Genomic DNA, 26,225 nt, shown 5'->3' on the forward strand with positions numbered 1-26,225 from the left:
TTCCTTTCCAATATTGCTCACACACCCAACTCGGAAGTGTCTTTGGCGTACAAATTTCATTCCAGAACTGTCGCCTTTCCATGCAGTCATGATTTTGTTAGAAATACAAAATCGTATTGTCGAAGAAACGCTTACGCAGAAAATCAGGAATGCCCAAGAAGGGTAAGTAATTTAATTACCTAAAGTAGTTCTATTAGTCACCGGCGAGAAACTGACTTCCGTCTTCATTTACATTGAGGACAGAATGATACCGACTATCAATGAGCTTAATGATCCACTACATTGCAAGAGAAGCTCGTTATTAAGTTAATATTATTTACGTTTATTTATAAAAGAAGTGAAAAAACAAGGACTACGTATGAAACGAAATGAATTTTATGTAGGCCTATGCACGATCAGTTAGACTGCTAAAAAGCGATTTCCTATTTGAGTATTTCCTTCCCCTTTCCTGCTTTTCCTCTGAGTCAGAGTGGGATACCCCCGGTGTTGATCATGACCAATAAGAAAATATACCACACTTCAAGTTATGTCATTCTGACATATGGATATGGATGCCATCGGTCAGTGGGTGGATTCAACCGCATGGGTCTGATGTTCATATATATGTAAGAGGAGTGGAAAAATGCACGGCCAGACCGGGGTTCGAACCCGGGACCTCCGAACACTAGCCGGATGCTCTACCGATTGAGCTACCTGGTTGCAGATGATCGACCTGGTCCAGTTCCGCTACACTCTTCGCTTCCTTTTTTAAGTCTTCGACCCTGAAGACTTCACAACTCACAACCCAGGTTCGGGTATCCCCTTGTCAAGTATTCACCTCACTTGAAAGAAGGTTTGGTCACAGGCACCAAATGTAAGAGGAGTGGAAAAATGCACGACCCGGGACCTCCGAACACTAGCTGGATGCTCTACCGATTGAGCTACCTGGTCGCCGATGATCAGCCCGGTCCAGTTCCGCTACATATATATATTATAGCGAGTATTATATATACTTATTGCTAAAATGCTCCTGTGATTCAACACTCTGACCATCCATCACTAAAGGAACCAATCTTAAACTGTCCAAGTTTACAATTATATTGAGTGTCATTGTTTTAAATGTATTCTTTTTCTTCAAAACCAAGTATGTGTCTTGTAATGTACATGACTCCTTGAGTGCATTATTATATAGTTTCTGTACAATTGTACATTTGTGTACAGTTTAAAAGTTTTAGCATAAAACTAAAGAATGTGTGATAATGATTGTTTCCTTGACACGTGCATAAGTCAGGAATTAGGTGAATGTGATATGATGTTTAACGACTGTTTAATACATGTAACATAATAAAAGTATGATATGGTGAGGGGTGAAGGAAGCAGCACTCAGTTGGAGTGAATATATTTTGTAAAGGAATGAAATTGATGTTATAGTGACATTATACTCATTATACAGGTATATCATAAAAGGAAGTTAAAATGGTAATGTTATGCTGGTAGACTGGATGAAACAGGTTTGATTTGGTATTGTTTAACTTCCTATCTACAGCCAAGGTCATTTAAGGACAGCTTTCCCTGTAGGCAAGTTTCATTTGTGTAGTGTATGTATGTGTTTTGAGAGACTGGTATGTCTTTGTGGAACTGATGCCGACTTTATAGTTCTACCTTAATGAAGCATACTGCAGAAAACACCCAGCAGAACATGTACACCCTCAATAGGAAATGTAACTATTCACTGTATCCGACTGATTGCATCAGTATTTTATGCTTAATAACCTGTCAGTGAGAGGGTCCAACTGAGAAACTTGATTATTATTTCTACACATCTTAGAAGATACTACATTTAATATGAATATGAGTAACCCAGGTATCGAATTTCTGCCAGTGTCTCTGAAAAATGATTATTGATCAAGTTATCAAATATGAGGCTCTTTGGTCACCAGATTAAAAAAAAAATGTTACCTTATTTTTTCAGTCATAATAACTTGAGTTATGTTATTTATGATCCAGGAAAATATTTTCATTTGATATATAATTAAGGTATAGCTATGACAGTAATTTAAGTTTTTATTTCGGGCATGTAAACATAAGATGGCAGCCGATTGACAGATTAAGTTTTATTTGACTTGAAGACCTGAAAGAAAGAAAGTTTCACTATGCTTTCAAATAGCTGTAGAATCTCACAAAAATCAAGATTATTTAAAAAGATCTTTTCATCTGGTTATTAGTACTATTGATAAAATGATATCAAAAGAAAAAAGAGGGTTACTGATATCTCCAAATCAATTTGTCCTCTCATTTTTTTGACAGAGAATTAAAATCATTGTATAACAAATTTATATATTTATTGCAGAGCTACAGCCAATTCATAAACTGATTGTTTATATTTTACATTTCAGTGGGAAACCTGAAGCTATAGACATCACTATTGCAGGTGAAGTAGTATTTAAGTTTTCAATGTGAAACATGTTAAGTGGCAAATTTAAGACGGTGATAAGCAGGAGTTCTAAAGTTGTGTTTACCTAGATTGCAGACTTATAATCACTGTATAATCTGGAATAAGAAACTCGTAACTGATAAAATAAATCTATTAAATCATTGATTCCTCGAAAATTATTGTTGTCCATCTGGCAGCCTTTAAATGATGTAAATAATTTTTTTGTTTTTTTTTTGTTTCAGATTTCGATGGTGTCTTGTATCACATATCAAATCCTGAGGATGATAAGTCAAAAATCAGGGTAAGTTGATTGTGCTGTATATCTGTATATGAAAATAATATCATGTAATATTTCCTTTTTATTTCAAATTCGTAATGTATAAGACAAGTTAGTATAACTAATGATAATCTCATAGGACTAAATAGAAATGTTTTCACTACTCTTCAAATTCTATAATTACCTGACAACTTTTTTGAATTCCCAAGTCCCAGAAAAGATGCATACTACAACAAGTTAAACTAATTGACAAACTAAGGAAATGTTACAAGTAGAAATTGATAATAATGTATAACTTTGTTAGAACTAAAAACATAAGTTTTTGTTTGTTACATGTCAATGTTCAAATCAGGAAAACTGCAGATGTTTCAATATATTTAGTAAAAATTGAATTTTTTTTTTCAACATTTGGGAGCTTATTAAGATTTGATGTCATTTTGTTTTAGTTTCATCGGGGTATGAAACAAATTTTGTTTGCAAACTGTATGAATCCGCGTAGCATACCCCGATGAAACTAAAAAATAATTGACATCAATGCTTATAATTAATTATTCAAAATGATTTTCTAATTTAAAACATGTTTTATGTACAATTTTGCTGGTTTTAAATGGGATTCTTTTTCTCAAATCAATACGCAACGTCAATTGTCGTATTGTGACATCACATTTTCGCGCCATTCTCGGAATTTCTTTCATAGAAGAATGAAAAGAATTTTTCGACCAATCAGAATTTACCATGAAAACAAAGAAAAATTAATTATATGATAATAAATGAAATAAAAAACAAAAAAGATTACCATCGAAATATAATGTGATAAAATTGTAATAAATATACGTTAAAACTGATTATAAAGCCCTATTGTCAGTTTAACATCCTCGGATGTAATTAATGACAACAAAGTTTTATCACCACTGGTTCGTGATCTTGTGATCAGTCAGCAACATGTCCTGTTACTGAAGCTATGTATTGTCTTAGTCAGGGCTCAAAGTGGATATTTTTACCCGGTGGCCTATTTGGCTACCAAGTCATAAAATCTAGGCGCCAATTTGAAAAGTTAGTCGCCGGCCAAGTTGTTTAGTACAGTATAAGACCTCTCTGTAACATGTTCGATTGTAAACAACATTTTAGTATTGACTGCAACCTTTGAAAGATTAACACAATCGCAACTTTATAAAAAAAATTAGGGGCCATGCAGGCGCCTTATAGGTCAATAACTGGTCGCCAATGGTGAATTTAAGGCGCCATGGCCACTAAAATAGGTGCCACTTTGAGCCCTGCTTAATGTCTCCAATGAGGGTTTTTGTTTAGGGAAATGGTAATTCTGAATTGTAAGACAAACTCTTTAAATTGTGATTTACATATGATTAAAGCGTGTATGTTTTTGTCTTACGTTACCTGTTGGTTCTAATTTACAGGTCAGCATATCGTTGAAGTTCTACAAGGAACTACAAGAACATGGAGCTGACGAGGTAGGTTATTGTAGCCCCAGCTATAGATGATGTATACAATTCAATTTTTTTCAAGTTGAAGAAGATACAAAATTTTAACTGTAATGTAAAGAGATAGACAATGAGAGAATGCTAGTTACAGATGTTTTATGTGTGTATTAGCTATTCCTTGTGTTAATTATATTACCACACGATATTTCTGATGGCAATTTGTGCAAGATCACAGTCAAATGGAAGTGCCTTTATTTGTGACGATTTCATTAAAACTTAACACATGATATTAGTTTTGACAAGAATCGATACATGATGCACAATTATATTCTCCCTTGACCCAGTGATAATGATTACATGTTTCAGTTGATAAAGCGAGTGTATGGGTCCATGCTGGTGCCATCAGAAGACGGTAAGTATAATGTTATATAATGTGAATTATTCTCCCACCAATCAGAACTCCCTGTGTAATCTGTTATAGAATTCTGTGTTTCCTGTGTTTTTTCTGTCCTGTCGGTATAATGGTTTGATCCATAGCACAGTAAACAAACTGATAATGTGAAGGAGAAAAGATATTAGAAGTAAAGCTTATAAATCTGGTAGTTGTTCCCTTTGTTTCTATAGGCATTCTGCATTGTGAAAATATAAAACCTGATCAAACTACAATTATAGTTTACTTTACTATAGAAACACATGAAATAAATAACTGTATATACCCGTTAAGGTCACAATATCTGTAATGCCCTTGTTGGAGTCTCAAGTAACACAGGGTAGCCACATTTTATATCCCCTTGAGCTGATTTTTACTATGCATCACGCCGACAGACACTATCCATCACGCCGACATACACTATCCATCACGCTGACAGACACTATCCATCACACCGACATACACTATCCATCTCGCCGACATACACTATCCATCACGCCGACATACACTATCCATCACACCGACATACACTATCCATCACACCGACATACACTATCCATCACGCCGACATACACTATCTATCACACCGACATACACTATCCATCACACCGACATACACTATCCATCACACCGACATACACTATCCATCACACCGACATACACTATCCATCACGCCGACATACACTATCTATCACACCGACATACACTATCCATCACACCGACATACACTATCCATCACACCGACATACACTATCCATCACGCCGACATACACTATCCATCACGCCGACATACACTATCCATCACGCCGACAGACACTATCCATCACGCCGACATACACTATCCATCACGCCGACATACACTATCCATCACGCCGACAGACACTATCCATCACGCCGACATACACTATCCATCACGCCGACATACACTATCCATCACGCCGACATACACTATCTATCACGCAGACGTATACTATCTATCACGCCGACATACATATGATACTTATGATACTTATGATTCTTTTAATCGCCCTATGTTTAGTGTAAATCTCTCAACAATCAAGAACGTCCCCCCTTAAGCTTGGATGGTAAGGACAGATTTCAATGAACTCATCACAATATTTGATAATGTGTGATGTGAGAAGGTACAAGGTCACCTGCCTGACCATGTAGGTTTTCTCCAGCTTTTGAGGTTTCCTTCCACAGTAAAACCCCTTCCATCTGGGCTGTGATTGATATAACTTGTTTTACAATTGTTTTTAAGTATTCATGATTGTTATTACTTATTTCACCAGGGTACGATGTGTCCTTGCTGTTTGACCTTGACAAGCTGCCTGATGAATATGAAGAGGCCGTACAGAAAGCTGGACTTCTCAAGAGAAACTGCTTTGCCTCAGTGTTTGAAAAATATTTTGATTTCCAGGAAAGGGGAGAGACTGGAAATAAGCGAGCTGTGATACCGTACAGAGATGATGAAACCATGTAAGAATCTGAAAATTATAAAAACAGTTTACGGGGAATCTTTGGTACATTTAGATCTAAATTTACCTTCATCAAAGGAGAGTTCAACAGTTTTAACACTGGTCAGAAGTTAAGAAAATATCCTAATCAGAGCTTTTCTTGGTGAAATATATATATCCAGTAGAAGGTTTTGTGAAATAAGAAATTTTATGTGTGGGGTGGTCACAAAAGAAACTACAGATTGCTATGATACTGTTTTAATTAGATCACTTCTAATGGTGGTTTCTGCTTGTCAAACCTTGAATCCTCCCATCGGGAAATTATTTTACTGGAATAGCCGTCAGTAATAAACTACTCTCTGGTATGTATAGTGATGGTACTTAGTGTACTGTAAAGTACTTAGAGAGATAAAGAGAAACATTTGGACACAAAAGAATTTTCAAGAATCTGAATCTGGGTTCTATTTTGCTGTTTCTGGTTAGTATCAATAGAAAAAATAGTAGCCCCTAATCCTGCTATGTCAACAAGGTCTTACACTCGAAAAGTTGGAAGTGGGTGGTGAATTTAAGTTCAATCTTACTAAAATATCAAAATGCACACAAATTTCAGTAACACACCTTGGTTTAGAATCCTTAAATATCAATCCATTTTATTTTTTGTCCTGTGACAATGATTTAAAGATGAGAAAATGGATCAAAAGTGATTGTGATAGCCAGAAGCTAGAAGGAGCAATCTGATTGGTCGACAGCTCTGTAAACAATACTAACTATAATTGTTGACCAATCAATAGCCTACTTCCATCCCACAGTTGATGCATCATCTGATCTTCGAGTGTTACACCTTGTTGTTGTAGTAGGAGCTAATATTTTTTCTATAAGTAGTAACCAAAAGCAGATTAAATGTGCATGGTGAAAAAAGTTTCATTTTACAAATTGATCAGGAGCAGAACTAGAATAGTCCAGATTGGAATGTTTCCTGTCATCTGTCCATCACGGTGAAGCTATTGTGATAGGATGCATAAACAAATTTTGGGAGAAACCTTTTATGCCGTGCCCTCAAATGGAAAAATCAGTTTTCTATTCTTTGAATTTCGACATGTTTCACTTTAGACGTTTGTTTACTTTAATGTGAAAGAAGGTGCATACATTTTTTATAAAATGACTTTTGTTGGTAATTATCACCTGACATGGACGTTCTGTTTGTTCCAGGTATGTGGAAGCCCTAAAAGACAGAGTCACCGTGATATTTAGTACAATCTTTAAAGATGATAGTGATATTATTATAGGAAAAGTATTTATGCAAGTAAGTATACAATGCCACTCATACTTGCCATTGACTAAACAACATTTTCTGTGTAGATCAAGAATGTTATTGTTAAAACCTATAGCATCTACAACATTCCCTCACAGAACATTGTCTTAATTTATATCACTTTATAATGTGTAATGAAAAATGCCCACTGAACCTTCCTTTTACCTTGGATATGTATGCAAAAAAGGGTGTTTTATACATACATCAGCTTTGATGAAAGTATTATGGTATGGCATTGTCCGTATGTCTCTCCGACGTAAACTTTAGTTTGTCTGGAGATCGCCGACATTTTTTGACCGATGTCATTGAAACTTGGTATACTTTATGATCAAGATATGAAGTTGTGTTTTCACAAAAAGAGACTTTTTGCAAAAAGTTATCAATCTTTGTTCATTTCAGTATTTCTTATTTTGTTCTATGCTCTATATGGCTAGAATGTGTTCCAAGTTTGAAAGAAATCAGTCAAAAAATGAAGTCATTTTTCAACTGATTTCTTTCAAACTTGGAATGCATTCTAGGCATGATATAAATATAAAATGTATAAAGTTAATTTTATGTTAACCTTGATTTAAAGTTATTGCCCTTTGTTTATACGTAACACTTTAAATTTTATCACGAGTTCTCCTACTGTTATCAAACAATTTCTTAGAAACATGGCTCACATATCAAGTTGTGTTTAATGATCTGGACACTTTGGATGACTTGTTTTCCTCAAACTGTTAGAAAATTAAACAGTGACCCTGTGATGAAAGACAAGATTTATATCATGCCAGCCAGACACCCTTAAGGTGATTCAAATCTTATTTTCATGCAAGATAATATACAACACTATAAGACATTTGATGGGTGTATATAGTCCGCCCAGCTGTAACCTTATTGTATGTTGAAAATTGTAAAATAATTTTCAGTTGGTAGAAAATAATCTGATTAATGAAACAACAATGTAGATTAAAAAAAAATTCACCTTGTATGTCGTTTCCCTGAAACCTTGACATATATTTTTCAATGTGAACATGGTAGATCCCTTGACTTTAACCAGTTTTATGTCCATGTATATTTTGCCTTTACTTTTTCTTTGTTCATATTTTTCCTGTTTTGACTCGCCTTTCCTGTAACCAACTGTAACCAGATGTATATAATTATTAATATGTTTTTACTTGATGTTGCAAAAAACATGAATTCACAAGAATCTCGCATATATATGCAGATCAAATTGTTTGTATTAAAAAGAAAATAAGAATTAAAACTGTATACTGCCTAATATTGTATGACTGTCATACTGTATAAGTATTTGTGTAGGTAGGATTTTAGACATAGTTCAATATTGACAGTGAAAACTTTATATTGAAATAAAGCATCATACTTTTTCAAACAATTGTAAAGTGAATTTTAAAATGGATTTTTATGATTATGTGTATCATTGATACGAAATGATCGATGTTTTGTTTTGGATATTTTTATTAGGAATTCAAAGAGGTACGGAGGAAGCATCAACAGGCGCCCCAAGTGTTATTTACACACCGAGAACCTCCAGCGGAACTCCAAGGCACACAGGCTCGCACCGGAGACAACATCGGCTACATCACATTTGGTTAGTAAAGTTGTGCTGAATTTGAAGTAAATAACTTTTAAAGAATTTGTATCTAAATCAGGTGTCTCCTTGATTGGTATTCCTTCACTAGGTCTAGATATTTTATCTGGACTTGTTTCTGTTTGATTCCTTCACTAGGTCTAGATATTTTATCTTGACTTGTTTCTGTTACAGTTCTGTTTCCTTCACTAGGTCTAGATATTTTATCTTGATTTGTTTCTGTTTGATTCCTTCACTAGGTCTAGATATTTATCTTGATTTGTTTCTGTTACAGTACTGTTTCCTTCACTAGGTCTAGATATTTATCTTGATTTGTTTCTGTTACAGTACTGTTTCCTTCACTAGGTCTAGATATTTTATCTTGACTTGTTTCTGTTTGATTCCTTCACTAGGTCTAGATATTTTATCTTGACTTGTTTCTGTTACTGTACTTATTCCTTCACTAGGTCTAGATTTTTTATCTTGACTTGTTTCTGTTACAGTTCTGTTTCCTTCACTAGGTCTAGATATTTATCTTGATTTGTTTCTGTTACAGTTCTGTTTCCTTCACTAGGTCTAGATATTTTATCTTGATTTGTTTCTGTTTGATTCCTTCACTAGGTCTAGATATTTATCTTGATTTGTTTCTGTTAGAGAACTGTTTCCTTCACTAGGTCTAGATATTTTATCTTGACTTGTTTCTGTTTGATTCCTTCACTAGGTCTAGATATTTTATCTTGACTTGTTTCTGTTTGATTCCTTCACTAGGTCTAGATATTTTATCTTGACTTGTTTCTGTTAGAGAACTGTTTCCTTCACTAGGTCTAGATATTTATCTTGATTTGTTTCTGTTAGAGAACTGTTTCCTTCACTAGGTCTAGATATTTTATCTTGACTTGTTTCTGTTTGATTCCTTCACTAGGTCTAGATATTTATCTTGACTTGTTTCTGTTACAGTACTGTTTCCTTCACTAGGTCTAGATATTTTATCTTGACTTGTTTCTGTTACAGTACTGTTTCCTCGTCATACGAAGCGTGATAGTCGAGACAATACAATCAACCTCATTCACACCCTGAGGGATTACCTTCACTACCACATAAAGTGCTCCAAGGTAAGGGAAACAACTCACTTCAGTTACAGACTACATCAACATTTCATTTTATATGCCAAACATCAAACCTTTGTTATGGTGACAGTAAGAGTATGGTTAGTAAGTCTAGCTTAATGAATGACTAAAATCTTGTTATCTGTGATAAATTTGTTTAACTTTTCAATAAACATTTATTCAGAGATTAATTTTTAAGGGATAACACATGTTTTGTAGTAATGCAGAAAAAAATATTGGCTGAATTTTCATCAGAAATCTTCAGGCATTAATTAACGAGAAACTGTAGGCTCTAGTTTTTGCAGTCCTTGCCATCCACATATAGATTACCACAAACTCATGTTGTCCTGTTTAGATTACCACAAACTCGTGTTGTCCTGTTTAGATTACCAAAAACTCGTGTTGTCTTGTTTAGATTACCACAAACTCATGTTGTCCTGTTTAGATTACCACAAACTCATGTTGTCCTGTTTAGATTACCAAAACCAAAAACTCGTGTTGTCTTGTTTAGATTACCACAAACTCATGTTGTCCTGTTTAGATTACCACAAACTCATGTTGTCCTGTTTAGATTACCACAAACTCATGTTGTCCTGTTTAGATTACCACAAACTCATGTTGTCCTGTTTAGATTACCACAAACTTGTGTTGTCCTGTTTAGATTACCACAAACTCATGTTTTCCTGTTTAGATTACCACAAACTCGTGTTGTCCTGTTTAGATTACCACAAACTCGAGTTGTCCTGTTTAGATTACCACAAACTCATGTTGTCCTGTTTAGATTACCAGAAACTCATGTTTTCCTGTTTAGATTACCACAAACTCGTGTTGTCCTGTTTAGATTACCACAAACTCGAGTTGTCCTGTTTAGATTACCACAAACTCATGTTGTCCTGTTTAGATTACCACAAACTCATGTTGTCCTGTTTAGATTACCACAAACTTGTGTTGTCCTGTTTAGATTACCACAAACTCGAGTTGTCCTGTTTAGATTACCACAAACTCATGTTGTCCTGTTTAGATTACCACAAACTCATGTTGTCCTGTTTAGATTACCACAAACTTGTGTTGTCCTGTTTAGATAACCACAAACTCGTGTTGTCCTGTTTAGATAACCACAAACTCGTGTTGTCCTGTACAGATTACCACAAACTTGTGTTGTCCTGTTTAGATTACCACAAACTCATGTTGTCCTGTTTAGATTACCACAAACTTGTGTTGTCCTGTTTAGATTACCACAAACTCATGTTGTCCTGTTTAGATTACCAGAAACTCATGTTGTCCTGTTTAGATTACCACAAACTTGTGTTGTCCTGTTTAGATTACCACAAACTCATGTTGTCCTGTTTGGATTACCACAAACTCGTGTTGTCCTGTTTAGATTACCACAAACTCGTGTTGTCCTGTTTAGATTACCACAAACTCAGGTTGTCCTGTTTAGATTACCACAAACTCATGTTGTCCTGTTTAGATTACCAGAAACTCATGTTGTCCTGTTTAGATTACCAGAAACTCATGTTGTCCTGTTTAGATTACCAGAAACTCATGTTGTCCTGTTTAGATTACCAGAAACTCATGTTGTCCTGTTTAGATTACCAGAAACTCATGTTGTCCTGTTTAGATTACCAGAAACTTGTGTTGTCCTGTTTAGATTACCATAAACTCGTGTTGTCCTGTTTAGATTACCACAAACTCGTGTTGTCCTGTTTAGATTACCAGAAACTCATGTTTTCCTGTTTAGATTACCACAAACTCATGTTTTCCTGTTTAGATTACCAGAAACTTGTGTTGACTTGTTTAGATTACCAGAAACTCATGTTTTCCTGTTTAGATTACCAGAAACTCATGTTGTCCTGTTTAGATTACCACAAACTCGTGTTGTCCTGTTTAGATTACCAGAAACTCATGTTTTCCTGTTTAGATTACCACAAACTCATGTTGTCCTGTTTAGATTACCACAAACTCGTGTTGTCCTGTTTAGATTACCACAAACTTGTGTTGTCTTGTTTAGACAACCACAAACTCATGTTGTCCTGTTTAGACTACCACAAACTCATGTTGTCCTGTTTTCAGGCTTACATTCACTCTCGCATGAGGGCAAAGACATCAGACTTCCTTAAGGTGTTAAACCGAGCTCGACCAGAACCTCAAAAGGACAGAGAAAGGAAAACAGTCTCGTATGTATATCTCTATAACCTATATTTTGTCAATTTTTTTTTTTTTTTAAATATCTACAACTTATGGAGTTTTGTATGTATACTTGTACAAATTATGTATTCTCCTATGTATAATCCTACAACTTGTATGTAGTGTTGTATGTAAAGTCTGGAGCTTGTATGTAGTGTTGTATGTAAAGTCTGGAACTTGTATGTAAACATTTAGTATTTATTTGGTGGTATACATTGTTTGTATGAATTCAGTATAGTATGTTTATGTCATAATTTGAATACCTGCTTTCACTTGATATTTTATGGCAAATCCTCTTTACTAGTCTTAAAAAAGCGACACGGATGTCGGACTCATTATTGGATTAAATGTTTTTCTTGATATTTGTCTATTAAATTTTTTTTTTTTCAGAGGGAAGACATTCAGACAAAATTAAAATACAGAGAACAATGCAGAGACCGGCAATGTTACAAAACTTGCATGACTTTGAAGACGAAAGAACTTACTGAGAATGATTTGTGGTTCTTGGTGTTATCTCTCTTGGGAGATTTAGATGGGTGAGAGCGGGAGAGATATTAAGGGTAATTGTGGAGACTGAATGAGCTTGTGCGTCTGTTTCTCTCATTTTACTTGTCTCTTTAGAACATTCCTTTACACAATATAGTTATACTCATTTAAAAATATTAAAGAAATTAATATGATTTTTTTAGAAAACCTTTTGGGAGTTCCTGAGATAGGATAGGGCTTCTAACCAAATCCAGATAAAAACGATTTCTCATGTTTTCTCCCCAAAACAAGATTATGATTACTGTATTTATATAGAAAATTGTGATATATACATAGGTCAAAACATATCTTTTCTATATATATAACAGCTATATAGTGGATGCATATTATAAGATATTAATTTTTTGAATTGTCTGGAAATTATTTAAATTGTATTGTTCCAGGAATGCATTTTCATGAATATACTCTGCATAAAGGAATGAATCTAGAAAATATTTGCTATATAAGTTAAATGTTATTTGGAACATAGCACATCTAAGCCAGTGTATTGTACCTAATGAGATTTTGAGGTGAGAATTATCGCCAAATTATAAATCAAATTAGTCCCTACACTAGGTTACATTCACTTTTACTGAAAAAATAAAGCAGTTTAAATATTACGTGCTAATTTATTTATGAATTGCCGGACAATTTAATTTTGCACTGGTAAAGCCAAAAAATTGGACTTTTATCACATTAGTTTTACAGATTTGGTTTTGTCCCGTAATAGTGTACAAAGAATCATAGTTTTTTGTGAATATTAAATTTACATGTACTTAAAGGACAAAAATACAAATGTAATTTTTGATTGAACACTTCCAGGGTGGATTTTCTACCATGTTACAGAGACATAGTACAGAGAAAAAAAGTAGGATAGTATTGTGTGCAAGATTGCGATTTATTGTTCCATTGTTGTGGACTTTTGTGTGAGAGTATTTTTTTCTGTTAATTGTGTCAAAACATCTGCTACGATGTGATTTTTTCAATATTTTTAATTATAACGTAATTAATATATAATGGAATGAAATTCATTTTGTTTAATACTGAATCCAGCAAACAGATCATGTATAAGCTGTATTTATCTGGCAATAAGCCCATAACTGGTAATAAGTCTACCTATACGTTTTGCTTTTTAACAGATAAAATGATTGAAATACTAAATTGAAATACTAAAATGATTGAAATACTATTTCATTGCCCTGCATTAAGCCTTCCCACATCTTTGAGACAAAGTTTATTTGTTGCCATTCTTGGCATATTAAAAATAAATATGTTGATGATAAAGATCCTGTGTACACTGTTATGATAGGGTGTAAAATATTGTATTATTTTCTTGCATTAACTGCAAGCCAATGCCAATTCATTCATGCTAGGCTAGAAATAAGTGTGTACTCAAATATTACTGCAGATACAAATGTATTACATAACTACTAGTAAAGCTATAATTTAAAATTGAGTTCAATATCGATAAAAAATAGCTCTGGCATAAAATCTTCTAAACAAGGACATATATGAAGTTAACGTAGCTGAGTAACTGAAAGGGTGGTATTCATATTTAAATATCTTAACTTTTTTTCCACAAAATGTTTGGTATGACAGGCAATATGTTTGTTTCACACAAATTTTATCAAAGCTTCTCTCATACATTGTATTTGAGATTGTGCAATCTTCATCTATGCAATTTCGTGTATAGAGTCAGCTGTTTGTTTTGTTAGAAGGTTGGCACTTTACATTGTAAAACGTTTTCCAAGTTAAAGATACACAGACAGTGGGATTGATATATAGTGCTTTCTTTGACAACGTCATTAACAAATGTCTCAATTAATTGACAAAATGAATAAAAAAAAAAAAATGTGGTCTGAACACCAAATAAGGACATTTTCATGAAATAGAGTGACTTGTTACATTTAAAAGTTAAAATTTTATGCAGATAATCATTGTACATGTAATCGTTGCACTTCCCGGGTAAAGTTGGGAGAAGTTCCTGGGAAGCTGTCGTGATGAAAGATTTTAGAACGTCATGGGACTGAAACAGCTGAGGTTACTAGTTCAGAGATTGTTAAACCGAGAAGTATTTGATAATTCCATCTTGTGTCGAAGGGTTCTGAATGACAGAAAATATAACTGACTGAAATTCCTCTCCAGTTTTCCTGTTCATTTTATGAAATGATGCAAGAAAGAATGTGTGTAAGACTATTAACAAATCTTTATTTAAATGTTACATTTTATTGTGTATTTTGTACAAAGAAATATATTCTTACAACATGTATTACTGGTTCTTATATGGTACACCATTGGAACTCTTGACAAGACTAGCGACATTCTTTAGGATACCAGTGAGAAAAAAAATGGCCAAATTGAATTGTTCTTGGAATTTCACGGATTGACAGTTGAGATGAGAATTCAGCATTTTTCAGTTGAGATGTAAAGTATGTCTGTTGGAAAGATGATTTGTTTATAGAGTACAAGTGCTATCCATCGTTTGGTACTTTTGTGTCATAACTTATAAATAATGATTTGTACAAACTTTTGTATTATCTCTATATGACTGAGCTTTGTTCATACATATTATACTAATCGATCAGTCTCATTTTATTTCAATAATAAATGTATGATATTCTCCTTATGTTCTTGGAATGATTTTTTTTCTAATTTAACATTCTAACTCGCATTTCATCAAGATGCAGTGTCCTGGTATTGTTCATCAACTATACATTTCAGCAACTTCTTCTAAAGACACAAAAGACACAGGGTCACGGACACCGAATATTTGTCAATAGCATGCTAGAAGGACTTGAGCTAGCTGAACCGAATATTTGTCAATAGCATGCTAGAAGGACTTGAACTAATTAATGGGTAATTAATGGGTAATTAATTTTTTGTTGTGATCAGCTGGTCATTTATTTCTCGCTGTATTATCCTCTTACATTGTTGGAGTAACGAGGAAGGAGGAGAGGCATAAACTCATTTATAGTCAGATGGGGAAAACAGTGATATGTTATCTTAGAGCTTAGAAGATTGTGGTGCTGAAAGTAATGATATTTGGAATACTTGTTGTAGGGCAATCACTAAGGTAAAATTCTCTTAAGGTTTTTAAACATTTGAATAGATTCAAGTTTGAGTAAAGATTCATTGTTTAGCTTGTGGTGATTGAAGACTATAATAATTGTAAAAATAGATTACCTTTGCCCACTTTTAAAAGGTGTTATAATCAAAGGTCATTGTTTCTCTTCCTTCGTCTTCTGTCATTCCTGAATTTTTTTTCCCACTTTGGACTTTGTTGTAATAACTTCCTAATGTATACAGCTATAATTTTGTGATTATTAAGTGTGTGTGCAACCAGAACGAAGTCGCAAAGGACAAACATTAGTTGTGGGAAAACGTCAAGATACATCAAAGAAGTCAAATAAGACTTATATCGATGTCTTCCAGTGATTCCAGTGATTCCAGTGATGGTGTTTCATCCCTTGTCATGCGCCATACGTAAATTTTACTTTCAAATCGCTACTCCTCCTTAATGGCAAAGCAGATTTCAACCAAATTTTATTTGAATCATCATTGGGGAGGGCAATCATATTTATATAAATTATGCTGGTTTGACCCCTGGGACAGAGGACTGGGACTCCAAATTGGAAACTTAGCTAAAATTTTGCCTTAAAACGCTACTCCTCCTTAATGTCTTAACGGATAACAATTAACTCTGTAGCCATTTCCTTCATTTATGTACATGCATGCCTCACATTTTGTTCATATTTAAGGTTCATGACCAGACCTCCAGAAAATATTATTTGCTATAGAAATAGTTTGTACAAACACCAGGGTGTTTGCGAGATTAGCTATGGTTTTACCTGTGTTTCTTTTGAAAATGGAACACTCTTGTATTCACAAATGCCTACCAACTCTTCCTAATAAACCAAACTGGCTGGTTCGTTTATTGCGAGAATAAGTAGAAACTTCCCAAAAATCTATCTCAAAACAGGTAACAGGTACGAAATTATACTTTTCTATGGAAAACCATATGGCATTTACAAAGGTACTCCTATGCTTGAATTCTAAAAATACATTTTAGATTTTGACTTTCAGTGTTGCAAACTCATGACCTACCCTATGTACAAATGTATCAACAGACCACTTCATGGGGGTAGGTACACGTGTCAATGATTTTTGGTATTTATAATCAATACTCGGGTAAAATATTGATAGCAGTACCTTTCAGACAAATTGATAAACAACTTGTTTTATTTTTATAATGATGCTAGTTCCAGAAATGGCTCTGGATTTTTTTGAAAGGAAATAAATTTTGCCATTGGATTTGCTAATATTTGGCAATGTATAGGTGAAATACACAGATAGTATGTCCTTGGTTGTAAAAGTGCAAGGTAACCTGGGGTCCATTGCAGGTACAGTATACATTTTCAATGGAATCTTACGTAACAACGTGTTTCAGTTTCGTTAAATACCCAATGCAGTACCCCACCAGCAAAACCTGTTTGGAAGCCAGTAAGGCGTCTGCGGTCAAGCATGACGGTGTTACAATTGGCTTCACTGAGAGTGTTGTCTCAATAGCCCTGGGCATATATGGCCAGGTGTGATTACCGTAGTCGCTTCGTACGAAACCCTGGATTTACAGGTAAAATAAATCTGGATGGAGATTTTATGTCAGAAGTGTGGACATGTACCTTAGGAGACTGTGTGTACGTGCAAGTTCTTTTTTGTGTGTAATATCTTTAATGCTTTTAATATTCTTAAATCATTTACTAGCTTTGCATCTTACCATAACAAAAGTAATCGAGGTAAAACATTTGGGTTTATCATCACAACAAAAACGATACACCTATATCACTTACCAGGCTGTGGTCGTGGTCTATTAACAGTTGTTTATGGTGTCACGTGATTGAATATTCCAGTGGGATGCACAACAGCAGAGTGTTGTGGATTTTCTGTATAAATATGATATTTATTCTGTGGCAGTAAATCTTAAATATGAGTGTAAGGTCTTTTAGATTACTGTGCAGCTCATATCTACCATTCGAACCACAGGGGCTTGGCCCCTGTGATTCGAACAAAAGGATGCCCGTTTAATGGATTACAGCCAAATTTGGCCTGAAATGTCATGTTGAAGGTAATCCTAATCTATATAAATAAGGCTGATCTGACGCCTGGGAACGGAGGGGGAGGCCCAAAAATGGGAAATTTAATGAAATTTTGCTTTAAAACACTTCTCACCCTAAATGCCCCTTTCAGAATAACAGCCTTTTTTTTTGTTATTCTGAAACATCATATAGGGAGGACAATCATAATTCATATGAGGAGACTGGCTCGACCCCTGGGGCAGAGGGGGTGGGGGCCAAAAGGGGGTCTTAGCTGAAAATTTGCCTTAAAACGCCACTCCTTCTGAATGTCTTAATGTATTACAACCGAATTCGGTCTGAAATATCAATGGAGAAGGGCAGTCATGTCATAATTTATATAAATGAGGCTAGTTTGACCACTTGGGATGGAGGGTGTGTCCCTGTTGTAAGTGATATTTTTGTCAGATGACCGTTTAGTCCCATGGGCCTTTTGTATTTGGCCTGAAAGATTCTTAAGGGAAAGGGGATCCAGAAAGGTTCAATGGAGGGGTCAACTCCCAAAGAGTGTGTAGTCCTTAAGTTTTAGGAAATGACATAGTTAATACCTTGGTGTGTAAGGAATATATGCTGTCCAAGCCGAGTCCGTGGATTCCCTGTTTGTCCCCAGTAAAGTAATTTGCCATAGTTTGGAGGACCAGATTCTCCGATTGTAAAATGGAAACAGCTAGAACGTAACCAACAGAACGATTTACCAGTAGATTGTAAAATAGGGAACAACCAACCTATTTTACCTAGAAACTAGTACCCCTCCCTGATAGTATTTACGTATCGCATTTACTTCAATCTGCACGGAATATACCGCATTATTACAATTTTTAAAGAGATATGTCGACTCCAGAGAAAAATACAAGGATACAGATTGAAAGTTGCTTGATTAAGGCTATCAAAACTGTCGATGATTTGGAAATAGTCAATTTTGATGCAATATAAAGTTTGACTGTTGGCCTCAGTGTGTACTTTGAGGACATGACTCCTTCTCCTATTCCTACTATATCAACATGATATAACACAATCATCACTTTATATATATGTACGTCTGAAGTTCGGGCTAAGATTGTTCCTTATATCTAATCCTATCAACAATTTAAGTTAGAGAATGTCGATTTTTTATGAACACCATGTATTTCAAAGCATTAACTATTAAATAACAGTTGCCTAGTCAGTTAAAAAAAGTGGTATGACGTCAACCGGAAAATAATTTGAATTTTAAAAAGATGTCTACTGTTTAAAATGATATTTTTTATCGATTTTAAAACAACATATGCACCAGCAAACCAAAAACGTTAGCAATAACGTGGGCATGCAGATTTAATCAAATGCAAATTTTTCATTTAGATATGGAGATAGTGTCATCTTTCAAGAAGACATCATTAAAACGGGTAGTCTATATGACACTCAATACAACACGAAAACAATACAAACAATGCATTCCAGGAGTTGTTGTTTATTCATACCGAAATGATATGTCGTACTTCCAAACTGTTACTCTAAATTGATTCGAGAAAACAATAAAATCTGACAAACGCTTACCCGGCAGCTGGCTATCATGCAAATGTATCTTCTCTATACGATCTATACAGCGCGAAGTATACAAAGGCCGTCTATTGTTCATCAAAGACAGTAATTCAACACTGACTACAGCACATGGACGAAACGCCCAATTTGGCAAGAAAACAATAAATCCGGTCAATATAAAATACTGGTAATTTGACGGAGGCATTGTGACACGCCGACAAATCAACTTCCCTTCGATTAGTAAATAAACACGTTAGACGCGGTGTCATGTGCTTTATTTCAAAACGTTGCAGAAAAAACTATTTTTTTAACTAATAAGCAAAATATGCTTACGTCAAATCATATCAACAGTCCAATTCGTGACGGGTATTGATCAGTAAACCTCCATGAAAAACTTACAAAACCCACACAAGAGAACAGAATGTCCGTAGTATACATGTTTAAAATTGTACATAAATAACAGGAACGATAGGTATAAAATATTAGCAGGAACGATAGATATTAACTCCAGTCTTCCGCCATCCTTAATGAACTTATTGTGTTAACAGGACGACAGATAAAACAGATTATTACTTAATCATCATTAATTTGAATTGTCTTAAGAGTAAATGAAAGTTAATACATGTAGCTACATTGATGTAATGTAAGAGTTAGAAGCTAATATACACCTTTATCAACGGCTTATGGACGTTCATACATAGATCAGGCGCGTAACTGCCTATACGCAAATACGCATTCCCGTACACAGGAATGTCATGGAATATAATGAAACAGCTTTCTGAACGCAGATAGATACAGACATCTAATTTTCAAATGTACAAATTTTGATATTACATATGTTCCCTCAGTCTGATCTTCGATGGAATTACTAAATTAATGTATTTTTATTTGAAGTTGTTGTCCTCTGTAACAAAGACACCACGTGTCGTCAGAATATTTCCATCAGAAGACTTCGGTCGAGTTTTCCTTCATGTTTCCAACAAGTTTTTAGATACCCGCTCTAGGGATGTTGTGTTTAAAATTGTTCATGATATTTTACCGGTTAATTCCCGGATGCATAAATTTGGAATTGAATCATCAAAACAAATGTACATCTGTTTTATGAATGTTCTTTCATTCAACCTTTAGTATCTTTAGTGAACTCTTGGATACACAATATCTCGGATAAAAAGGTCCCTACTGATTCGGAACTTTGGCGTTTCCATGCTCCTGTTAGTCTTACTCTAAAAGTATAGTCCCTTGTCCTGTATTTGGTGGCAGAATCCCTATCGTCCATTAGGTATACCCGTTGCTCCAGGAAATTATACAAAAAGTCTCTTACTTCTGATTCACTTGTCTGCCACTTTCTTAATAATGTAACTATGCGTATGTAGTCTGATTTTACCTGTTTCCCTAGAACATTTTTTCCGAGTATTGGTGTACTACAAGTGTTTTATGCTCTATCCAGGAGAATAAACTTGTAAATAAACTTTCTTTGTAATGTCATGTTTAATCTTATAATATTGTACTTTCTTGTAATACGTTTTTACTTAAGCATTTACTATTTTTGATGTTATTTTAAGTTAAGCTGGTTTCTGTTTGTAAATTGATATTACATGTACTTGTAAATATGTAAATAAACATTTTATCAAGCTTAAAAAAGCCTGGGTTGTCACGAACCAAGCTCCCTAATATTTAAGCTTCTGAACTATGAATTCCATCCGAGTGTAACTGGAACATTTATATCTACAACTGTATATTGATATATTAATAGACTATATCAGTACATGCCGTCATGAAAACATCGCCTTTTGTCGCAATGATCATCCCAAAACGTCGTGTTACGGTAACGCGTATGTAGACACGGTGACACCAAACCCAATATTATTGACATTTAAAAAAAAATTGACTGTCAAGCAGATACCTAGAAGCTCATGTCCTTCTCCACGAACTCTCAATCAAAAAGTGAGACAGTGTCAAGTAAAGAAAACAAACTTTAAGAAAGATGAGACAAGAACTAAGATTTATTCGCCTGTTACGATCGTGTAGGCACAGTTCTTATGTTCTGCCAATAGAGCAAATCGGACCCCAAAACTGAACGCCAGAATGTTGAGAACTGGTTAAGATATAGCGTATTATATCAAAATAGGTAAACCTGCTTATCAACATTCATACATCCACCACGCAGAGTGAACACAGCATGAACTTTTGTTCTGTCAGTAAATTTTAGTGGTTTGATTTTATGTGTCTATGGCAGCCATTCTGTCATAAAATACACAAAATACTTAAGGTCAAATCTTTGACCTTAAGGTCTAATCTTTTCACCTCAAGGGAAAATCAGTTTAAATCCTACATAATAGCAAAAAGTTTTTCCCTTAAGGTAAAAAAAAGATAGGTTAGATAAGTTAAACTGTAACGAATGGTTTCTTGTTTACTAAGAATTGATATTTGCTATGGTAACCTTTATGTAACATTACGGACCAGACTGATATTGGTGACTATATTGTTGATATCAACATATGCATTATCAAAGATGGAAAACGGGTTGAAGTTTGGTCGTTAATCAGGAAACATGAGTTTATCTTTCTTTAACTTTTTTTTATTAATATAAAGATTAACATATAAGTACACTTTGCTTGATTGCTTCAAAAGAGTATGGTGTGACTTTATTTCAATATCACTCCTTGTATCTGCCATTGATGACCAGTCATCGAATCGAGATATTAGGTCTGTGGCTGGTATTTGTGTGATATTAGGTCTGGGGCTGATATTGGTGTGATATTAGGTCTGGGGCTGATATTGGTGTGATATTAGGTCTGTGGCTGATATTGGTGTGATATTAGGTCTGTGGCTAATATTGGGTGAGATATTAGGTCTGTGGCTGGTATTTGTGTGATATTAGGTCTGTGGCTGATATTGGTGTGATGTTAGGTCTGTGGCTGATATTGGTGTGATGTTAGGTCTGTGGCTGATATTGGTGTGATGTTAGGTCTGTGGCTGATATTGGTGTGATATTAGGTCTGTGGCTGATATTGGTGTGATGTTAGGTCTGGGGCTGATATTGGTGAGATGTTAGGTCTGTGGCTGATATTGGTGTGATGTTAGGTCTGGGGCTGATATTGGTGTGATATTAGGTCTGTGGCTGATATTGGTGCGATATTAGGTCTGGGGCTGATATTGGTGTGATATTAGGTCTGTGGCTGATATTGGTGCGATATTAGGTAGGTCTGGGGCTGATATTGGTGTGATGTTAGGTCTGGGGCTGATATTGGTGTGATATTAGGTCTGTGGCTGATATTGGTGTGATGTTAGGTCTGGGGCTGATATTGGTGTGATATTAGGTCTGTGGCTGATATTGGTGCGATATTAGGTCTGTAGCTGATATTGGTGTGATGTTAGGTATTGGGCTGATATTGGTGTGATATTAGTTCTGTGGCTGATATTGGTGAGATATTAGGTCTGTGGCTGATATTGGTGTGATATTAGGTCTGTGGCTGATATTGGTGAGATATTAGGTCTGTGGCTGATATTGGTGTGATATTAGTTCTGTGGCTGATATTGGTGAGATATTAGGTCTGGGGCTGATATTGGTGTGATATTAGGTCTGTGGCTGATATTGGTGAGATATTAGGTCCGTGGCTGGTATTTGTGTGATATTAGGTCTGGGGCTGATATTGGTGTGATATTAGGTCTGTGGCTGATATTGGTGTGATATTAGGTCTGTGGCTTATATTGGTGTGATATTAGGTCTGGGGCTGATATTGGTGTGATATATAAGGTCTGTGGCTCATATTGGTGAGATGTTAGTTCTGTGGCTGATATTGGTGTGATATTAGGTCTGGGGCTGATATTGGTGAGATATTAGGTCCGTGGCTGATATTGGTGTGATATTAGGTCTGTGGCTGATATTGGTGAGATATTAGGTCCGTGGCTGGTATTTGTGTGATATTAGGTCTGGGGCTGATATTGGTGTGATATTAGGTCTGTGGCTGATATTGGTGTGATATTAGGTCTGTGGCTTATATTGGTGTGATATTAGGTCTGGGGCTGATATTGGTGTGATATATAAGGTCTGTGGCTCATATTGGTGAGATGTTAGTTCTGTGGCTGATATTGGTGTGATATTAGGTCTGGGGCTGATATTGGTGAGATATTCGGTCTTGGGCTAATATAGGTGTGATATTAGGTCTGGGGCTGATATTTGTATGATATTAGGTCTGTGGCTGATATTGGTGTGATATTAGGTCTTGGGCTGATATTGGGTGAGATATAAGGTCTTGGGCTGATATTGGTGTGATATTAGGTCTGTGGCTGATTTTGTTGTGATATGAGGTCTGAGGCTAATATTGGTGTGATATTAGGTCTGGGCTGATATTGGTGAGATATTAGGTCTGGGGCTGATATTGGTGTGATATTAGGTCTGGGGCTGATATTGGTGTGATATTAGGTCTGTGGCTGATATTGGTGTGATGTTAGGTCTTGGGCTGATATTGGTGTGATATTAGGTCTTGGGCTGATATTGGGTGAGATATAAGATCTTGGGCTGATATTGGTGTGATATTAGGTAGGTCTGGGACTGATATTTGTGTGATATTAGGTAGGTCTGGGACTGATATTGGTGTGATATTAGGTCTGGGGCTGATATTGGTGTGATATTAGGTCTGTGACTGATTTTGGTGTGATATTAGGTCTGCGGCTTATTTTTGTGTGTTATTAGGTCTGTGGCTGATATTGGTGTGATGTTTGGTCTGGGGCTGATATTGGTGTGATATTAGGTCTGGGGCTGATATTGGTGAGATATTAGGTCTGTGGCTGATATTGGTGTGATATTAGGTCTGGGGCTGATATTGGTGTGATATTAGGTCTGTGGCTGATATTGGTGTGATGTTAGGTCTGGGGCTGATATTGGTGTGATATTAGGTCTTGGGCTGATATTGGTGTGATATTAGGTCTGGGGCTGATATTGGTGAGATATTCGGTCTTGGGCTAATATAGGTGTGATATTAGGTCTGGGGCTGATATTTGTATGATATTAGGTCTGTGGCTGATATTGGTGTGATATTAGGTCTTGGGCTGATATTGGGTGAGATATAAGGTCTTGGGCTGATATTGGTGTGATATTAGGTCTGTGGCTGATTTTGTTGTGATATGAGGTCTGAGGCTAATATTGGTGTGATATTAGGTCTGGGCTGATATTGGTGAGATATTAGGTCTGTGGCTGATATTGGTGTGATGTTAGGTCTTGGGCTGATATTGGTGTGATATTAGGTCTTGGGCTGATATTGGGTGAGATATAAGATCTTGGGCTGATATTGGTGTGATATTAGGTAGGTCTGGGACTGATATTTGTGTGATATTAGGTAGGTCTGGGACTGATATTGGTGTGATATTAGGTCTGGGGCTGATATTGGTGTGATATTAGGTCTGGGGCTGATATTGGTGAGATATTCGGTCTGTGACTGATTTTGGTGTGATATTAGGTCTGAGGCTTATTTTGGTGTGATATTAGGTCTGTGGCTCATATTGGTGTGATATTAGGTCTGGGGCTGATATTGGTGTGATATTATGTTTCAGTTGATATTGGTGTGATAATAGGTCTGGGCTGATATTGGTGTGATATTAGGTCTGGGGCTGATATTGGTGTGATATTAGGTCTGTGGTTGATATTGGTGTGATATATAAGGTCTGTGGCTCATATTGGTGTGATATTAGGTCTGTGGCTGATATTGGTGAGATATTAGGTGTTGGGCTGAAAAAGGGTGTGGTATTAGGTGTTGGCAGGAAAAGGGTGTGATATAAGGCGTTGGCTTAAAAAGTGTATGCTTTCAGGTGTTGGCAGGAAAAGGGTATACTATTAGGTGTTTGCTGAAAAAGGGTGTGATATTAGGTGTTGGCTGAAAAGGGGTATGCTATTAGGTGTTGGCAGGAAAAGGGTATGCTATTAGGTGTTGGCAGGAAAAGGGTATGATATTAGGTGTTGGCAGGAAAAGGGTATGATATTAGGTGTTGGCAGGAAAAGGGTATGATATTAGGTGTTGGCAGGAAAAGGGTATGCTATAAGGTGCGGCTGAAAAAGGCTGTGCTATTTGGTGTGGGATAAAAAAAAAAGTGTGATATAAGTTGTGGGACTGACAGATGGTGTGATAAAATATATCTTCACCTCTGAATACTGTTAACTTGTGATGCATCATTAACCTTACTTTCGTATAAACAGGTTTGATATGTATGCATGTATGATATGACTTAAAGTCGTCATTAATTAATCTATTAAGTACTATTTCGTTATCCCGCTCTGAAAATTAGTCTACGTCCTTTTAATATCAATTGACATATAACTTCAAATTAAGATAATTTATCTTATATCCACATATCATCTGTGTCTGGCCGGTAGGAGGAGTCTCCAATTCGCATAAGCTCGCTGGACCAATTACGACTGATTAGCGCACTAATCAATATTGTAACATAACATGACGTATGGTATATAAACCGCTGAGGCGGGCTTAGGGTTCAGCGACAAACGCTCGAACGGATTAGAGGTAAAATTCACCATTTCGGTTTATTTCATTCCTAAATAAACACATAGTGAATACACCAGAAAGGAAAAAAACTTAAGGAGGAGCTACCTCCCAGCTGACGATGAAGAGTTTAGACGGGGCGATGGGGCCCGGGCTTGTCTTCTGGACCATTGTCCTTTTGATAAGTACCTTTGTTCAAACTAGGTGAGTGATTGCTTCTTAATCTTTACATTTCAAATTAGAGACATCACTATTGTTATATATGTCACTGAAAAAAAAAATAAATAAAAAAAATAAAAATAAAAAACTGTTATCATCATATATCACAAAAATCCTATCTACCCTATATTGAATCTTCAGCTTAAATA

The 26,225-nt window shown here is 35.5% G+C and overlaps 2 protein-coding genes across 4 annotated transcripts in view; both read left to right on the top strand.

Moving 5' to 3' along the window:
• Positions 1–15,338, top strand: LOC117343100 (actin-related protein 2/3 complex subunit 2-like). Its single transcript, XM_033905409.1, has 11 exons — positions 1–162; positions 2,376–2,410; positions 2,656–2,714; positions 4,106–4,159; positions 4,496–4,541; positions 5,852–6,038; positions 7,226–7,319; positions 8,793–8,919; positions 9,910–10,010; positions 12,078–12,181; positions 12,582–15,338. Exons 1-11 carry the CDS (start codon positions 89–91, stop codon positions 12,604–12,606), a joined length of 906 nt encoding a protein of 301 aa, XP_033761300.1. The 5' UTR covers positions 1–88; the 3' UTR covers positions 12,607–15,338.
• Positions 15,339–25,846: 10,508 nt separating this feature from the next.
• LOC117343095 (SCO-spondin-like) overlaps positions 25,847–26,225 on the top strand; it is a 54,754-nt gene continuing 54,375 nt past the window's right edge. For all 3 annotated transcript variants that reach the window (XM_033905393.1, XM_033905394.1, XM_033905395.1), the window contains exon 1: positions 25,847–26,061. In XM_033905393.1, the coding sequence (XP_033761284.1) occupies positions 25,979–26,061 (83 nt within the window). In that variant the 5' untranslated portion in view covers positions 25,847–25,978. The remainder of the gene's footprint in view (positions 26,062–26,225) is intronic.

The sequence above is a fragment of the Pecten maximus genome, chromosome 15, assembly GCF_902652985.1.
Source record: "Pecten maximus chromosome 15, xPecMax1.1, whole genome shotgun sequence".
NCBI classification, from domain to species: Eukaryota; Metazoa; Mollusca; class Bivalvia; order Pectinida; family Pectinidae; genus Pecten; species Pecten maximus.

Excerpts from the sequence above, each read along its gene's own strand:
- LOC117343100 (XM_033905409.1), top strand. The coding sequence starts at position 89 with ATGATTTTGTTAGAAATACAAAATCGTATTGTCGAAGAAACGCTTACG. Across the intron at positions 7,320-8,792 it reads TAGGAAAAGTATTTATGCAA|GAATTCAAAGAGGTACGGAG; the intron begins GTAAGTATACAA and ends TATTTTTATTAG. Across the intron at positions 10,011-12,077 it reads ACCACATAAAGTGCTCCAAG|GCTTACATTCACTCTCGCAT; the intron begins GTAAGGGAAACA and ends TCCTGTTTTCAG.